The sequence below is a fragment of the Athalia rosae genome, chromosome 5, assembly GCF_917208135.1.
Source record: "Athalia rosae chromosome 5, iyAthRosa1.1, whole genome shotgun sequence".
NCBI lineage: Eukaryota > Metazoa > Arthropoda > Insecta > Hymenoptera > Athaliidae > Athalia > Athalia rosae.
This window is the reverse complement of record NC_064030.1, coordinates 16,723,946-16,742,720: the sequence shown is the minus strand read 5'-3', so window position 1 is coordinate 16,742,720 and position 18,775 is coordinate 16,723,946. Positions and strand designations below refer to the sequence as shown.

The 18,775-nt window shown below is 40.0% G+C and overlaps 2 protein-coding genes across 5 annotated transcripts in view; one reads left to right on the top strand and one right to left on the bottom strand.

The window, feature by feature from the left end:
* The window catches only part of LOC105687249 (PDZ domain-containing protein 4-like), an 80,770-nt gene extending 70,211 nt beyond the window's left edge, over positions 1-10,559 (top strand). For both annotated transcript variants that reach the window (XM_012402714.3, XM_048654970.1), the window contains exons 2-7: positions 5,354-5,743; positions 6,544-6,714; positions 6,914-7,012; positions 7,101-7,136; positions 7,209-8,465; positions 9,045-10,559. In XM_012402714.3, coding sequence (XP_012258137.2) covers positions 5,354-5,743; positions 6,544-6,714; positions 6,914-7,012; positions 7,101-7,136; positions 7,209-8,465; positions 9,045-9,491 — 2,400 coding nt within the window. In that variant the 3' untranslated portion in view covers positions 9,492-10,559. The remainder of the gene's footprint in view (positions 1-5,353; positions 5,744-6,543; positions 6,715-6,913; positions 7,013-7,100; positions 7,137-7,208; positions 8,466-9,044) is intronic.
* Positions 10,560-10,753: 194 nt separating this feature from the next.
* LOC105687417 (OTU domain-containing protein 5-A) lies at positions 10,754-15,245 on the bottom strand. Of its 3 annotated transcripts, none has more exons than XM_048654971.1 (11): positions 14,428-15,245; positions 13,887-13,978; positions 13,693-13,814; positions 13,476-13,624; positions 13,239-13,394; positions 13,008-13,164; positions 12,719-12,930; positions 12,503-12,641; positions 12,280-12,428; positions 12,013-12,205; positions 10,754-11,940 (listed from the first exon to the last, which is right to left on the bottom strand). In XM_048654971.1, the coding sequence occupies exons 1-11, from the start codon at positions 14,566-14,568 to the stop codon at positions 11,771-11,773; spliced, it is 1,680 nt and encodes a 559-aa protein (XP_048510928.1). In that variant the 5' UTR covers positions 14,569-15,245; the 3' UTR covers positions 10,754-11,770. The 3 variants fall into 3 exon arrangements, with proteins under 3 accessions (XP_048510928.1, XP_048510929.1, XP_012258491.2); XM_048654972.1 differs by having other exon boundaries at positions 13,693-13,811; XM_012403068.3 differs by having other exon boundaries at positions 12,280-12,435; positions 12,522-12,641; positions 14,428-15,243.
* Between the last annotated feature and the right edge of the window lie 3,530 nt (positions 15,246-18,775).

The window sequence follows — 18,775 nt, the reverse complement described above, 5'->3', positions numbered from 1 at the left end:
CCTCCAGTCCAATCGTTGCACTTTCCTTTCTCTGCACCTATGTGAACTTGGCACCCGACTTGAAAATGAGCTTTTTGTGATAATTGGAATCGACTCAAATTTGGAATTTTTGTGGTTTTGAATTGATTCAAATTTTCCGAAGCAAGACGCTTTGATTGAAATCATAAAAACTAGCACTATTTTTTGTTTAGTGAATGACTCAAATTTGGAGAGAATAGGAGCTTTTTTTGAATTTTTGAAATCTCAACTCATGTGTTTTTGAAAATTCCGAATTTTTCCAACGCGAGGATCTCAAAACCTCTTTGAAGATGCTTTAACCAATTTTTGATTTGTAAATGACTCAAATTTGGAGAAAATACAACCTTTTTTTGAATTTTTGAAATCTCAACTTTTTTGTTTTTGAAAATTTCCGAATTTTTCCAACGCGAGGATCTCAGGACCTTTTTGAAGATGCTTTGACTAATTTTTGTTTTGTGAATGACTCAAATTTGGAGAAAATACAACCTTTTTTTGAATTTTTGAAATCTCAACTTTTTTGTTTTTGAAAATTTCCGAATTTTTCCAACGCGGGAATTTCAAAACCTCTTTGAAGATGCTTTGACTAATTTTTGTTTTGTGAATGACTCAAATTTGGAGAAAATACAACCTTTTTTTGAATTTTTGAAATTTCAACTTTTTTGTTTTTGAAAATTTCCAAATTTTTCCAACGCGAGGATCTCAGGACCTTTTTAAAGATGCTTTGACCAATTTTTGTTTTGTAAATGACTCAAATTTGGAGAAAATACAACCTTTTTTTGAATTTTTGAAATTTCAACTTTTTTGTTTTTGGAAATTTCCGATTTTTTCTAACGCGAGGATCTTAGAACCTCTTTGAAGATGCTCTGACCAATTTTTGTTTTGTGAATGACTCAAATTTGGAAAAAATGGGACCTTTTTTTGAATTTTTGAAATTTCAACTTTTTTGTTTTTGAAAATTTTCGAATTTTTCCAACGCGAGGATCTCAGAACCTCTTTGAAGATGCTTTTACTAATTTTTGTTCTGTGAATGACTCAAATTTGGAGAAAATAGAATCTTTTTTTGAATTTTTTGAATCTCAACTTTTCTGTTTTTGAAAATTTCCAAATTTTTCCAACGCGAGGATCTCAGGACCTTTTTAAAGATGCTTTGACCAATTTTTGTTTTGTGAATGACTCAAATTTGGAGAAAATACAACCTTTTTTTGGATTTTTGAAATCTCAACTTTTTTGTTTTTGAAAATTTCCGAATTTTTCCAACGCGGGGATTTCAAAACCTCTTTGAAGATGCTTTGACCAATTTTTGTTTTGTGAATGACTCAAATTTGGAGAAAAAACAACCTTTTTTTGAATTTTTGAAATCTCAACTTTTTTGTTTTTGAAAATTTCCGAATTTTTCCAACGCGGGGATTTCAAAACCTCTTTGAAGATGCTTCGACCAATTTTTGTTTTGTGAATGACTCAAATTTGGAGAAAAAACAACCTTTTTTTGAATTTTTGAAATCTCAACTTTTTTGTTTTTGAAAATTTCCGAATTTTTCCAACGCGAGGATCTCAGGACCTTTTGAAAGATGCTTTGACCAATTTTTGTTTTGTAAATGACTCAAATTTGGAGAAAATACAACCTTTTTTTGAATTTTTGAAATCTCAACTTTTTTGTTTTTGAAAATTTCCGAATTTTTCCAACGCGAGGATCTCAGGACCTTTTTAAAGATGCTTTGACCAATTTTTGTTTTGTAAATGACTCAAATTTGGAGAAAATACAACCTTTTTTTGAATTTTTGAAATCTCAACTTTTTTGTTTCTGGAAATTTCCGATTTTTTCTAACGCGAGGATCTTAGAACCTCTTTGAAGATGCTCTGACCAATTTTTGTTTTGTGAATGACTCAAATTTGGAGAAAATACAACCTTTTTTTGAATTTTTGAAATTTCAACTTTTTTGTTTTTGAAAATTTCCGAATTTTTCCAACGCGAGGATCTCAGGACCTTTTTAAAGATGCTTTGACCAATTTTTGTTTCGTAAATGACTCAAATTTGGAGAAAATACAACCTTTTTTTGAATTTTTGAAATCTCAACTTTTTTTTTTTTGGAAATTTCCGATTTTTTTCAACGCGAGGATCTTAGAACCTCTTTGAAGATGCTCTGACCAATTTTTGTTTTGTGAATGACTCAAATTTGGAAAAAATAGGACCTTTTTTTGAATTTTTGAAATTTCAACTTTTTTGTTTTTGAAAATTTTCGAATTTTTCCAACGCGAGGATCTTAGAACCTCTTTGAAGATGCTTTTACCAATTTTTGTTTTGTGAATGACTCAAATTTGGAGACAATAGAATCTTTTTTTGAATTTTTTGAATCTCAACTTTTCTGTTTTTGAAAATATTTCAATTTCCTCAACGCGAGGATTTCAGAACGTAACCAAGAATGCTCTCACTAATCTTCTTTCTGTGAATGACTCAAATTTGTAGAAAATAGGAGCTTTTTTTGGATTTTTGGGATCTCAACTTTTTTGCTTTTGGAAATAATCAAATTTTCACAACGCAAGTCGCTCTGAATTTGATCAAAGTTGCTGCCACTATCCTTTGTCACGTAAATGACTCAAATTCAAAGACAATAGGAGCTTTTTTTGGATTTTTGGGATCTCAACTTTTTTGCTTTTGGAAATAATCAAATTTTCACAACGCAAGTCGCTCTGAATTTGATCAAAGTTGCTGCCACTATCCTTTGTCACGTAAATGACTCAAATTCAAAGACAATAGGAGCTTTTTTCGATTCTTTGAAATTTCAACTTTTCTGTTTTTGAATTTCAATATCTATTATTTGAATTTCTTCAGATCAGCTTTTTTTTTTTTACTTGTCTTTTTCTGCTCCCTTCTTCTTCACTCCATCTTCCTTTCACTTCCCGGTTTGATCCTCGTCAAAAGTGCTATTCGGCATAACACCATTAAGTTGCATTAAAAAATCCTCCCTCATAAAATCCCTATGGAGGATATATATAAAGCAATGTCCCTAATCCATAAGTACGTTCATACATATGCAGTAAATAAGCGCCGCGCCGTCTGCTGACGCCATATTATGTTATACCCTATACGAAATATTTGGCTGGCCTCAAAAAACAAAAAGAAGAAACCAGAAGACCAAAAATTCATGTAGAAAACTTCTCAAATTAAGTTTTTTCATTTCCCTGCACATTCGATTCTCCTTTCAAATCTCGTCTTCTTCTTGTCAAATTTAAAATGGTAAACGTGTGAGAGGATAGAAAGATAGAAAAAACACTGATACAGTAAAAAGTAAAAAGAGGGAGAAAGCAAGAAGAAGAAGTAAAAAAAGAAAAAGAAATAATTAACGAAATTTAAAACTTTACGGTAGGTAAAAAAGCAAGATGAATAAGGAGAGACGATGATAATTCAGAAACGAGTAAAAAAAAGAGTGAAAATGGAGTAAGGGAGAATAGGCGGTAATTATAACAGTTTCGCAACCCTTTTTTTTTTGCCTTTTTTCTCCTTTTTTTTTTTTCCAAGGTAACGAAGGGAAAGTTGCGAATATTATCATCATTATTAACCAAGGTACATCTGACACACACACGCCTGTATTCATACCGCATCAAGTGGAAGTTTCGTTGTGAAAATTTTTGACTCTTTGAAATTCTATTCTCCGAACGAGAGAAAAAAAAAGCTCGAGATAAGAAAGAAGGGTCCTTGAATATCTTTGAAAATGACGATTATGGGGAGGGCGCGGCGAAGAGGAGGTGGAAGGGGGATGGGGGTAAAATGGTAACTGGGAATAAGGGGTATAAGTTTATTTTCCCTAGAAGAGAACCATTTCGAGAGAAAAGTGTTTCTCTCTTTTTCTCTATTTCTTCTTTTTTCAACAATCGTAAAAATGTTTGACGGTGTCGTGCCGTTACGTAGTTACGAGGGTTCTCTCATATCTATGTATACGGATGCACGGTGGTATACGTACGAAGAAACAAGGGTTACTCTCCTCTTTTTTTCTATTTCACTTTTTTCCCTTTTTTGGTTTCCTTTTTTTTTTTTCTACCGTATGAGGACCTAATAATCCCCGCGCGGTCTTCATTTCTAGCCGAAGTTTTATACGACGTATTCACCTACCCCCCATCGCCCCGCGCTTGCACGTCGATGATCATATCATAATAAAGAAATGAAGGGGGAGAAAAAAAATGGTCGCGGAGATAAAGGGGAAGAAGAAGTAGTAGAGGCGGAAGACGACGACGAAGAAAAAGGCCGAAGGGATGGAAGTCGCGTGAGGGGCTGAAATAGTCGCGCGGTGGAAATGTGCCAAGTTGGAAGTCTCGAATGTTTTCTGGAACGAGGGAAACGGGGGTGAAACGGGTCGAGTGGAGAGAAAATGGCGGAAAGAAAGAAAAGAAAAAAAAAAAAGAACAAGAAAAAAACTGAACAAAATGAATAAAAAAAAAAAAGTAAAGGAAAGAAACGGAAAATAAGAGCAGGTATTCCGGGGGTTCTGGATGATGGAAGAAGGCTTACCGATAAGACTTTTGCTCCGTGCACCGCAACGTTTTTGGTGAGCCCGGTAATGTGCCGCGCTATCAGTAACGAAACTTCATTCCACGCCCCGAAGCGACTCCTTCAAAACTCGCTCTTCGTTCTCCACTTCTTCCTCTACCTCCTCTCTTTCCATTCCCTCTCCTCATTTTTCTGGTCTTTTCTTGCAACTTTCTCGTCTCCTCTTCGGAAAAATATCCCTCGAATGTATCGTGTTTCGTGGAATTTGAACGAATCGACGAATTCGAAAAAAAAATTGGCGAATAAACGTTTTCGACCAAATGAAAAAAAAAACTAAAAAACATTTCTCGACGAATGAATAAATAAATCTTTGGGACGTGACACGTGGGGAGATAGAAAAGAATGATGTTACGAGAAAAAAAAAACAACAAATGATTTTCGTCAACCCTTAGGAGAAGAAACCAAAAAAAAGGAGAACGTAGTCGTTTCGTCAAACGTTGATCTAGATTATAGTTTTTTCTTTTTTGGTTTTCTTCATGTTTTATTTGTCGTCCTTATCGGCGGTTAACTAAAACGATCTTCAGATGTTACCCTCTTTCTTATCTGTTCTTCCGACTCTTTGAACTTCGGTTCGAATTGAACCGCCTGTATAATGTCTCCAAAAAAAAAAAAAGAAAAAAACTGAATAGAAAAGCAAAAAAACCAAAAAGCTTTTCGGCTTTTTAGGATACCTCTGAACGATCACCAGCGATAGTCACATGAAAAAAGAAAGAGACTATAAACTTTGTAAATAATTAAAGAGTTTTTCTCAAGATAGTCGATCCTAATTTTTTGAATCATTCGTATTTCCAGGTGAACGGAAAGGACGTTTCAAACTCGAGCCACGAGGACGCGGTTCGTTGTTTCGAATCTGCCCAGGAACCGATCATCGTCGAAGTCCTCAGAAGACAACCGGGTCACCAGAGCGCGGCGGTCCAATCTTCGCCGGTTAAAGAATCGGCGGCGGAAAAAACGGAAGAATCCGTTGGGACGAAGTCCGAAAAATGCGACGCGGAAAACGTCGGGAAAGAAAACCCTCAATTACCGAACAACGCCGGGGCGACCAGTCCGCTGGTGTCCACCGCCGTGCAAACCGATTGGGCGGGATTAATCGAGGAGGAATTAATTCTCGATCCGCTGAACATCGAGGAACAGCCGAACGACAGTTTCGAAGATTTTTTACCGCAACACATCAATTTTGAGGTAATTATTTCGTCGTCGCCTTTTTTTTTCCAGCTCTCCCCTCCTTCTTTCTCTTTTTTTCTCATCCTCTTCATTTTCGGATAATTATTTTTCTTTGATCAACCGGTCCCGCGATTCAGACGTAGCCTTTTAAAACGTAATCAGAGAGGGAAAGAGTGAACAAAAAAAAAAAAAAAAAAAAAGAAACTAATCCGTCCAATCAAAGCTCGTCGAGAGAGAAAAAGAAAGAGAAAGAAAGAAAGAAAGAAAGAAAGAAAGAAAAAAAAAATACCGACACGAGGACGCGGAGTTTAGTTTAGTTAAGTTTAAATGCTATTTGACTGATGTGACCAGAACTCGAGGGACAGTCAGTCGTATTAATTCTTTTACGCCGGTGGTTCGAAGCGAAAGAAATATTCAGTAGGGAATAACGTTCCGTGACTCAGTGACGAAGGGAATTTAAAGATCGCGTGACCGTTCGAGAAACAGAAAGCCATCAGAGGCAATTACTGTCCACAGTACGAATGGACGGTGGCTCCTCGGAGTCCGTGACAAACTTGTTTGGCGTTTTATAGGCCATTTAAATTCCCCGAAACGAGTCACTTAACGAACAACGTTTCGCTCAGTCGCTCAGAAACAATCAACCTCATCCAATAACGCCGAATAATTTAATTTCTCTTTCCACCCCACCTCCACCTAGCGCTCCTCTTTTTTCACCCCTTGAATCAGAAAATGAAACGTGTATCGCTTCGTTTTGAGGCGAATCAAGCTCGACGAAGATCCTTGGGATCCCCGTTCTATTTTCCATCTGATTTCGGCAGGAAGTGACGTTGCGGAAAAGCGGAAGTGCGGAGAAACTTGGTTTGACTGTGTGCTACAGTTCTGGTTCGGGTAGTGAAGACGCTGACACCGAAGTCTACATTTCTGAAATTGTTCCGGAGAGTCTGGCGGCCCGAGACGGAAGACTCAGAGAGGGTGATCAAATTCTACGAGTAAGTTTCCAACCGAGGGCAGAAGTATTAAAATCCAAAATCCCACCCCCCACATCCCCCCTACATCCCCTAATCCCGTCACAGAGATTATCATTATCGCCGACAAAGCGATTCGTTTTATTTCATTTCTCCTCCGTCTCTCCTTCGTCTCTCTCTCTCTCTTCTCTGAAACTCTTCATCCCCCTTTTTTCTATCGAAGGTCAACGGCAGGGACGTCGCCAACAAGGAACAGACCGAGTGTTTGTTCGCCGAGACGAAAAACGCCGTGACTCTCCTGGTCAGCCGATGTTTCTATCAGGTATTAAAAACCATCCTGTCTGCGAAACCAAAAAAAAGATTCTCCCTCCTTCATCTACAGACCGATAATTTTCGTCCTTCTTTTCCAGGACGAGGAGTACGACGAGCGCCGTTTGTATCAGCAGGTAAATTCCGTCACGACAATAAACTGGGATCCTCCGAATTCGATTTCATCGTTCGATTTCTCCTCGTTGCAGGACTCGCCGTCCAGTTCGCCGGACAACAATCCCGCCTACCAGAACAGTATGATAGAGCAGTTGATCCGGCAGCAGCAGGAATCCGACGATCCCGTCAAGGATTGCGATCCCAAGGTGACCTGCGGCGCGGCGAAATCCGCGCCGCCTCCGCCCCCGGTCCCCTCCCACACGTCGACCCTCCAGCAGCCGGAGGACCGGAAGCAGCGGATGCAGGACGGGGTGAAGGAGTGCTCGAAGAAGATGGAGGTCCTCGGGCTGAGGCCGCCGGCGCCGCCGATCAGACTGACGGAGTCCTACACGAGCCACGTCTGGAGCGACACCGAGCACATCTACGAGACGATACCGGAGTCGGACAGCGAGCCGATTTACTCGTCGCCGTACGAGCACCACAACTGGCTCCAGGTGAACCAGAACGTCAGGAACGCGGCGTCGAACAACAACCGGTGCCAGGTGTCGGGGGGGCAGACGACGACCTCCACGACGACCCCCAAAGCTTGGAACAATTCGTCGTCGAAGAGCAACAGCTCCGGCGAGGAGAAGGAGAGCTCGAGCGCTTACAACACCGGTGAGTCGTGTCACAGCAATCCGTTGACGTTGGAGCTCCACCAGGGCGAGAAGGACCACCACAAGAGCACACTGGTGCTATGCGCGCCCCAGCAGAAGACGCAGCAGCAGCAGCAGTCGAAGGCCCCACCGATCACATCGAACGCGATCATCGGCAACACGAACACGATCGGATGCTCATGTCCCGTGTCGGGCACACAGTACGCCGGCAAACAGACGAAGACCCAACCCTCGGCGAGGAAGAGCAGCCACCAGTCCCAGAGGGATCACAGGGACCCGACGAACTCCAGCACGCTTCCGGCTGACACCATGTACACGAACGCCGCCAATTTACACCAGACGATGTTGCTGCAGCAGGAATTGTTCAAGCAGGCTCTTCTCACCCGTCGCACGTCGACGCAGATGAGGGAGGGAGGAGGAACGAGGAAGTCGAAGTCGCACGGTAATTTTCAAGCACCGAATCTCACGAGATATCAGTTCGTGGGTAGCCAGCAGGTGTGCACGTCCGCTTGGGTACCGCCCGAAGACAAATGCGAGGTACAGATGGAGTGGAAGGTCAAAAGGAGACCGGACGGTACGAGATACATAGCCAGGAGACCGGTGAGGAACAGGATACTGAGGAACAGGGCGATAAAAATTTCCGAGGAACGGGCCGGACACACCACCGAAGATGACACCATGTCGGAGATGAAGGTAATCCCGTTGTTGATGTTTTTTTTCTTCACGCGGGGGGAAAAAAAAAAAAGAAAGAAAAATAAACGCGGGATCCACGGGGGTTCGGACTTGCCGATCGTTCGCCGGCGCTTTGCGAATATTAATTAAACTCCGGCGCCGATGGAGATAAAAAACTAAATAAAATAAATAATGAATGTGTGAAAAGGACGTCTGCGGAGCCGGGGATATTTTAGGGGTTGAAAACGGACATCTGGCGACTTTAATTTATTTTCTGAAAAAGCAAACGCGTCCGCGTACCGAAAGGAGAAGCTCCCCACCCCTGTGTAATCTGCATTCGAATTCGTGTTTGTTCAACACGTTTTTCTTTTAATTTCCACGCCGGGTATGACGCATCCATTAATCATCGGCTCGTTTCTTTCGCTCTTCCTTATTGTTTTTAACGCGATAACAATTGTCATTGTTGTAATTACCACCGTGTAAAATGTGGGAGGGGGAGGAAAAAAAACTTGACGAAGAATCGGACTTTGAAAATTCGTTTTTCTTTCTTTGTTTCTTTTTTTTTTTTTTTTTTCGTTTTCCCAACTTCTATTTCCGCAGGTCGGGAGATACTGGAGTAAAGAGGAGAGAAAAAGGCATCTGGAAAGAGCCAGGGAGAGAAAACAGCGACATCAGGAATTGCAGTTGCAACAATTGCAGCAATTGCAACAACAGCAACAGCCGCAACAACAACCGCAACTGCAGCAGCAACAACCGCAACTGCAGCAGCAGCAACAGCAACAACAACAGCAACAACAACAACAACCTACGCAATTACAAACGACGGATTTAGTAATCGGCGATTACAACGACGAGAGATTGTTGGCGAAAAAACCTTTGAACATTGTCGAACTTACGAGTCAGAAAAAAATGGCGCGAAAAAAGACTACCATCGACGACTTTGCCACGGTCCAAGAGATGCTGGTACACGGGAACCGGGTGGGCGGCGGTTCCGGTCCGGGTACCGGAAGTAAACTGATGGGTCTCCTCTCGGTGACTACCGTTTAAAAGTGAGGGAAGAAGGAACAATTGAGAGAGTAAAATAAAGAAAGAAATATTTCTGCATCTACTCGGTTGAACGTTTATTTTTTTTTTTATCTGAATTAATTTTCATTGTTATAAATATATTGAGGCGTGTTTACCTCGCCCCAGCCAGTGGTCACTTTTTTACCTAAAGGTTACAGTGGCCTGTGCCTTTTTCGATACGATCACCATTACTTTATAAGTAATAATTATAATTATTGTATAGGTCCATTGAAAAATTCATCTGTTGATTACTATGTACGTAGATTATGTAATTGTTACGTGTACAGTTCTACATGATCCCGATCAACCAAAAATAATCGACTTTCAGCATCGACTCGACTCTGAAAATTTATTTCCGTTACTTAGCCCGTTGATTTCTTTCGGACGCGAAACAATTAAATCGTGAATATTTGATGAGATTACTGACGAACGAAATTGAGAAAAAAAAAAAAAAAAGAGAAAGAATTTTGCGCTCTCTCGAGGGCGGCGAGGTGAAGAAAAAAGAATAAAAGACGATGGAGAAATCAAAAATCCTCTCAACTATTTGGGGTGATACCTGCGTATACACCGTTATATGTATATGAATAATTATTGTTATTATTTATGATTAATGTGCTTCTCAAAAAAAAAAAAAATGACAAGAAAAAAAAGCAAAAAAAAAAAAAAAAACGTATATTATGCATTCATATAGAAAATTGCATATACCTGTAGAAAAGTAGAGAGCGCGAAAAGCGCTACACCCACTATAAACCTATAAACTATACGAAAATTTCAGTAATAAGTTGTAAATATATATCCGATGAAATGAGGAAAAAAGGAAGAAGAAAAAATACCGATATAATATTATTGATATTAATGATAATGACGACGACGACGACGATGACGAATAGGCTGTTTTACAAGAATTAAAAGAAAAAAGAAAAGAGTAATAATAACAATTATTATAATAAGACGAAGCTGAGGAAGAATAAAAGAACAGAAAGGAAAAAAACCGCCATACCTATTACATAGAAGTCTGTAGATATGTACAATAAATAAACCTAAACGATATTGTAAAAATTATTCAATTATTGCAGGATAATTACCAGTTTCGAAAATCATGTGCCGAGGAATCTCCGATCCTTCCACCTAATGCGAACCGAATCCATTCCACGACCCGTGACGCGATCAAAATCAATTCCAACATCTCCTGGTCCACGAAGCGGAATTTTTTTCATTTTGAAGGTAAAAAATTGAGGGATATATTTTTGTTTTTTATTATCAGTATTTATTAATTTTTTAATTTTATTTATTTTTTTTATTACAAATAATGCAACCAAGTCTCTCTCGTTAAGCATTTCGCCTGTAGTTATATTACGTGTATGTCAAGAGGAAAAAAAAAGAAAAAACAAAAAAAAACAACTGTTACGAATTATTAAAGAAATAAATAGTGTCGGGTTTCCCTTTTACCCGTGGTGTTTTGGCTACGTGCCTCGTTCAACTAGGTATATTATTTATATAATAGTAACAACAATAATAATTATAATAATAATTATAATAATAATGATATAATCTAAAGTCAAAATAATATTGAAAATTGCAAAAAAAAACAAAAAAAAAAACCAGTTCGTACACCGTTCGCGCGGCGCAGTATTTTTTTCTTCTTCATAAAAAACTTATGATTTTAATCCACCTGAATTTGTCGGATAAAATATTTTTATTCCCGACTCAACCGTGGAGACAACTTTTTTGACCTGAAAGGCGGGACTAAAGTTGAATCTGATCCCCTACTATAATGTTCTCCCGCATTTTACGAAGAAAAGTATATTCGCGGGACGAAAAGTGGTCTTTACAGTTGAGTTCGGAATAAAGTTCTATATGCAACGCAGCAATAAAGCTAATCATTACTGCCCTCCCGAAAATCCCCTCTAGTGAATAAACTGCAGCTTTATTCCCTTGTTGTATAATGTACTGTTTTTTTACTTGATAGAATAATGATTACTGTACAAAATCATTGAATGAAAATTTAATTAATAGAGTAAAAACCATAACTCCGCTACACGAGTAATTGCCTGAGCGTAAAAATAAATAAAACACCTAAACGATGGAATAATAAAAATAAAATAATGATAATAATCATGATAAAAATACTGCGCAAACGAATAAGCTTGCAAAACTCTTTTGTGACATTGCTACAGGTTTTGTATTCAATTTTTACAAACAGTAGCATCCACTTTGAATTTTTTTTTTCCTTCTTTCTTTCCTTCTTTTATATACTCAAATTAACTGTTGTTAGAGTCAACGACTACTGCACTGGCTTCTCCGCTGCTGCTACTACTACCAGTCGAAGGTACAGCCGATACTCTAGAGTGTTTGAGACTGTCCAAATATTCCTGTTGGGAAGTGGCCAGAACTTGAGAAAGAATGTCGCTGTCCTCCCAGTCGGTTAAACCTAGCATCGAAGAAAGAGAGGTGAATTTTTTTTTCAAAGACCATTCAAGTCTGACGACAAGTTTATACTCACCGAATACCTCCGGGGGGAGACGATTGAAGAGAGATATATCGGGGGATGTATGAGTTTCCTTACTGCTCCCTGGAACAGGTTCTTGGGGCTGCGGTGCTACGCTGAATTCTGGAGTAACGTGCGAGCCACCTGTTCCTGGGGGAGACTGATGCTGGGGCGACCGTTTGCTGCTGTATCTTATAGAATCGCTGACCTGAGGTAACATGTGATTAGTAGAGAGCGGAGGATATGGAAACTTCAAAAACATTTTATCAACAGTTAATTCACCTTGGGCGAATTACGAACGGAATCCTGGCTAGCTTGAGTCGTTGTAGGAGACGAAGTAGGACCTCTCGGCTGCCCGCGACCTCCGTGAGAATGAAAATGATTGTGACTGTGCTGAGCACTGGTTACCGTACTCGTACTGCTGCTGCTAGCTGACCGCTTAAACAAAAAGTCAAGCTACTAAGTAAGCCGTGAAATTTTATTCTTTTTCAAATTCAATCTGCACCTGACTTTGTCGTACTTACAGCTTTACGCATTTCATTATCGCGTAACCACTGCAAGTAACTTTCTCTCGCCACTTGCTCCTCGATAGCCTCATTCGTCGCCTCCCAATCCGTTGCTTTTATCTTATCCTCGAGCATCGTCTGAATACGTAAAAGAGCCTTTAGTATCAATCGGGAATTTCGTCATTCGGCATTGATAAATACGAAGCATTTCCAACCTGTTCGATGTGCAATTCTTCGCTTTGTCTAACCGCATCGGAAACCAGATCGCGGTCCGCGGCTCCAGGGTTGTATGACGGCAAACCGAGTCCGACTCCGATAGTAGCTTTGTAAGGATCAACGATGCTGTTATAGTGGCTCGCGCGTTGATACGACAATCTTATCGGCTCATTGTCGCTCTTGTGTACTCCATGGAAAATGTTGATCGGTTCTGTTTGTTCGATAATCGATGGATGACACACAAGTGAGTAAGCTCAAAGAAATTCATGTCGAAAAATCATCTTATACCTGTTCCATAGCAGAAGAGCTCGACACTTCGATTGTACATTTCAGACATGGCCTGCATTTCTATGTGATTACCGTGTACGTATTCCTGTCGTTTTCGGTCTACGTAGGTAGAAAAATCCTCTGCGACAAAGTGAGAGAAAAATTCCTGATTCGCAGCCTGAAACCAAAGAACAAGTTTGGAAATAATCCCAAAAAGGTTCCAAAGAGTTCTACGAAACACATCGAACTCACAATGTAATCCATGCAATGCTTTCGCACAACGCTGTGCATCTCTTGATCGCCATAAACCTGATCTGCGACAGCCCTGAAGAGACATGCCCCATCTTCACCCATCTTCTTTACAACAAACCCCATTTTTCGCATTCTTTTTTCAAACCATCTATCACGCTGTAAGGTGAGAAAACGAGTTGGGTATTTTTTGTTTACGGAAAGCCTGGAATTAATATAATTGATGGAAAATCCACAGACCTCTTGCCACTCAGCAACGGTCAAATTATTTCCGGTCCGACCGGTGTACTCATCTCCGCTGTTATATCCATTGGCTAATTCCGGCTCGAGACTAGGAGTCCCAGCAACAATAGCCATGCGGTTGTTTCCGATTACAGTAGCTTCGGTTCCTAGGTGAGACATGGGCTGTATGTACAATAAATCTTACAGATGCAATCTTTTCAACAATTATATATACCTTGCAGCCCACTGCAAGAGGCTGCCGGAGGAGTAGCCTGTCTTTCTTTTTCTCGCTCTCTTTCCCGACCCCTATCTCTCTCTCTTTCCCGCTTGGAACGAGATGTTCTACCGATACAGCTGCTGAAATTTTATAAACTGGAGTGCAATTATCTAGAGGAGAAAATAAACGGGGTTGAAGAAGTCTGCAACTACCTATGGGGGCTGGCCCGCTGGCGATGCCGTTTCCCATGGCTAGAACCGCTAGCTTCTTCAAAATGTTTTTCTTCCCGGCGATCTACACTGGTCTGTAAGAGAGAGATGAAGTTAAGTCTGTGGGTAACGTTGGTTCCATCATCTCTGCAATTTCTTTTGACCGATTACAAGCTATCTATCAATTGGAATAGCGCACACATGTTAAAAGTATCTAGGTTTCAGATGGACATATGTAAGACAAAGAGATGAGAACGGTGCATTATCTGAACAGTAAATATGGATGCAAGACAAGACATAAAGTATCGCATTGTTCTCCGAACGATTTTCCATCGCAGCTGTTACAACTCAAAGATGAGTTTAGACGATGCTAGAGAAAATACCTGAAATTGGAAAGGTAATCTTTTGTGTGTACGAAACATTGCAGGGAATATTGTTTCGGGTGATCTATTTCTCAAAGAATGATTATTCGGTCATAAACTTTTCCTGCTTATGAGTTCGGTTCACTATGAAGTGGTTGACGCAAGGTTTGTGCTTAGATTACCTGATAAGAATTATTCGGAATAGCGATCGGCCCTCCGGCTCCGTGTTCGACTTGAACACCATGCACATCAACTTCAGATCCAGTCCCCGGTTCTCGCCTATCTTTTGTGCCATTGGGCTTCTTTTTGGCCAAAATGGTCATGACGCACGATTAAAAATTACAGTACAGATAGTAATACGCATCTATGAACAAGAACCAAAGAAAAAAAATAAACTCCGTCTTTGAAGAATAGCGATAATGAGTTCAAGAGAGGCATAAGTTGCAGCAGGTCGTTTGTTGGCTCTTCCTTTTTCTTTCACCACCCAGTAGAACAAGGATTATTATTGCTCGGTTATCGGATATAGCTGATTATATCGAATAAATTCAATATCTCGGCAACACGGAACGCAGGGAAAACGAAGGTCGCTCAAAAACGTTGCTATAAAAATTCAATTTCCACATAAGTATCTGAGGAAATGCTAGGCACTGATTTCCGATGTATTATTATTCTATTTTTGTCGAGGAAATCACTAGGAGCAAAAGCCAATGCATTCGTTAATACGCAGTGGGTATCAGCCACCTGGGACAACGAATGGTAATTTTTCACGGCGACTTTGATCGTCCGTCTCGTCTATTTTTGTGTTATATTTTTCAGCCTCTAGTATCTCAGAAACGATAACTATCACAGGTGATGATAATCAGTCCCATTAGTTTTATATGATTATCATGGAATTTCAGAACACTTTTCCCACTACGATCATTATTTATTAACGAGATACCACTGTTGCTTTAATATGCTGCTTTGTCAAGTCGCCATGTTTTCACTATCAGCAGTTGAGGTAAAATGCATCCCCTAGGAAAGCAGCGACCCTCTGTGGTTATTATTGAAGTTAATAAACATTTTTCAACAAAGAACTCGACCGATAAAAAACATTAAGAAGGAACCTGTAATGAATTTCAACTTGATCCCAGAGAATTTCGAATAATGGCTTGTTTCTTCTTACTTTCAGATTATTTGCCAAAAAATCAACCCCATCCAAATTCAATCAATGATTCCAGGTTGATTTTACCTACTATTTTAAGAAACCTTAAGTTACGTGGCTCAACGCTGAATTATCTTTTTACAGTAATTAAACACACGATATCGCTATTTTCTCAACCACGTCACGTTCATTGATAAAAGGTATGAGAGGATATTATCATTGTGGGATAGCAAACCAGGTCAGGCGTGTGAGAACGCTTATAGAAGAGAGGGATGAAAAGTAAATAAACCAAGATGGAAGACAAAATGAATGAACGGCTGAATAACCAGTTTACTCATATAGCCGATCATCCGGAATTTCAATAATCATCCCCCTCTGGACCCAGAAAACTGCATTGAACGAACACATAAGTCTAAAAGTACACACGACGGAGGGTAGTGATGAAATATTTTCAGTCATAACGTTCGTAATCTTTCAGTTCAATCGACACGGATCTTTTGACGATTGAAAATTGCGTAATGAGAGTGAAAAAAACAGACTCAATAGTTCGTCGTCCCTTGATGAACGAGAGAAAAATTTCATCGAATAATTTTAAAAAATAAACGTGGAATCGAATCTTGGTTGTAAAATTGTCAAACTGTCTTTCGTCCCACGTACGGCATAACGGGGAAAACAACCCCTGCAGTCGAATCCCGTGGGGGGATGAGACTGTGCGAAGAAAAAATGAGAGAAAAAAAAATTTCCAGGACGAGGTTCAAAACCCTCATGGTTTTACAAGGCTTATGAATACACCCGTATCTTCGAATTCGAAAGGCGAATACGAGCGACCGACATTCTATAGGTAAAACAAACCGACCGACCAACCAACCAACCCCGTGCGAGGGCTCCCCCTGGTTTTCGGAGGAACTAAACCAGTCCGAGGGGTATAAGGGGAGTTCGGCATCCCTTAAACATTTCCCCTAAATTTCTCCCTCCAAAATAGCCGGAATATCCCCCTCCGAAACGCGTTAACTGTGCTTTTCTGTGCTTTCAGTTGCGGTGGGGGGGCAGAAGGCGAGGCTTGCCGGTCTAGCGGTGGGGATGGAGAGGGATGTTATTTATTTTTTTTCTTTCCCTCCACTTTACTTCATTTTTACTTTTATTTTATTTCTTTTTTCTCTTCATCCCACCCACGTAATCAATAGCAGGCCTACGGAGCTTCTACTGAATGGACTTTGCCATCCCTGTTATACCCTCGACGCCTACCCAACCCCCTGTATTGATTACTACGACGTAGGGGGGCTCTATCGACCCACCCAGCTGTATTACACTTCATTCATAAATTTTCGGTTTTCATTCGCAATTCGGAGAACAGGGACACGGCGTATACACACAAGCAACGTTATTATTTCACGTTCTCGTGATACAATTTGCACAGAACTTCGTTATTTAACAACCGATCTCCATTTATTTTCTTTATTATTTTCCTCTCGTTCTCACGCCGAAAATAATATTTCTTTCGCCCGGCTACAGTCGTCGTACACGCGATGCGTGATTCTTAGCGACAAACGCTAAGAGAGAAAAAAGAGAGACGAAGAAAATTGAAGAAAAATATTTAACCGAAATATCGAAAGGGTAGACGCGTCTCCGATGCTATGGATTTACGGATGATGAATAAAACGCATCTTTTAATCATCGCGTTTCTGTCTCCGCACCCCAAGTTTTGCGTGTGCATTGCGTAAGTGAATACGTGAGGCTATGTACAGATACGTGGACAATAAAAACGGCGGCAAATTATCCGAATTTCGTGCAATCGTGGCGAGGTAAGGGGGGGCGACCAAGAGGGGGTCAGGGGGAGCTCCGTACAACCCTGTGAGTGAGGAATCAATATCGCGAAATTATGACCGGCAAAGCCAACGTGCACATCGTACGGTTCTCCACGTCGGCTCCTCGAAACGTTGTCGGATTCTATGACGTAATCGTCTCGAGGCTCCGACACCGCGAGTGAGAGAATTACAGCAGAATAAGCGAGAGTGCGGGGGTATAATACACCCACCACCCCCCCGTCTCTTTAATGAATCTGGGGAATTTCAACCCTTCGCCCCTTCTCGTCTTATGCGTACAATAATGTTTACGGTGACGGTAACAACGACGATAATATTATTCGTCATATTTTACGCGCTGTTTTATTAAAATCTTCGATGCACTTTGTTCTCATGAGTCACGCGGTCGGTCGATCGGCTCGTATTATTTTCATACGAGTTTCACGTGTGATCGGATCCCACGGCGAGACTCCTCGAACAATCGATCGCACGAGTGGATGATTTTGGCTTTCAGATTTTGATTCCTGAGCTGATTATACGTGAGATTACTCTTGAAGAACCAAAAAATAATTCGATTTTTAAGCAAAAAATAAATCATTGTTTCAATTGGGTTTAATATGCTTTTCTTACGTATTTTGACCTCAAGAATCCGAATCTGGAAGAAAAATTGACCTATCTCTGAAATTGACCGAGTTATCGCTGATTTTCAGCTTTTTGGGGTCAAAAATAAAAAATTCATTTTATAGTCTATATTAATGTAATTTGAGCTCAGGAATCGGAATCCGAAAGAAAAATTGATCCATCTGCAAAAATGACCGAGTTATCCCCGTTTTTTCGCATTTTTTACCATAAAAATGGAGATATCTCGAAGGGAAAAAATCGTAGCTCAATTTGGACAACGGATTCATGTTCCGGAGGTCAAAATACACAAGAAAAGTGCCATACGATCAATTTTAAAAAATAAAAATTTTTGGCCAAAATTTGAAAAAATCGTAAGGGGTACCCCTTGGAAAAATCTCAAATTTTGGCCAAAAATTTTTATTTTTTAAAATTGATCGTATGGCACTTTTCTTGTGTATTTTGACCTCCGGAACATGAATCCGTTGTCCAAATTGAGCTACGATTTTTTCCCTTCGAGATATCCTCAAATTTATGCCAAAAAATGCGAAAAAATGGGGATAACTCGGTCATTTTTGCAGATGGATCAATTTTTCTTCCAGATTCGGATTCCTGAGCTCAATTTACATTAATATAGACTATAAAATGAATTTTTTATTTTTGACCCCAAAAAGCTGAAAATCAGCGATAACTCGGTCAATTTTAGAGATAGGTCAATTTTTCTTCCAGATTCGGATTCCTGAGGTCAAAATACGTCAGAAAAATGTAATACAATCAATTTTAAAACCACTTTACTTTCGGCCCAAAAATCGCTACAAATCCCAATCGGTATACCTTGGATTCTTTGGATTTTTGGACCAAAAAAGAAGTTTTGACACTTTTGTAATGTATTCTGACCTCAGGGATCCAAATCTGAAAGTTAAAATCATCTACTCGTGCAATCGATCTAGTAATCATTAATTATTC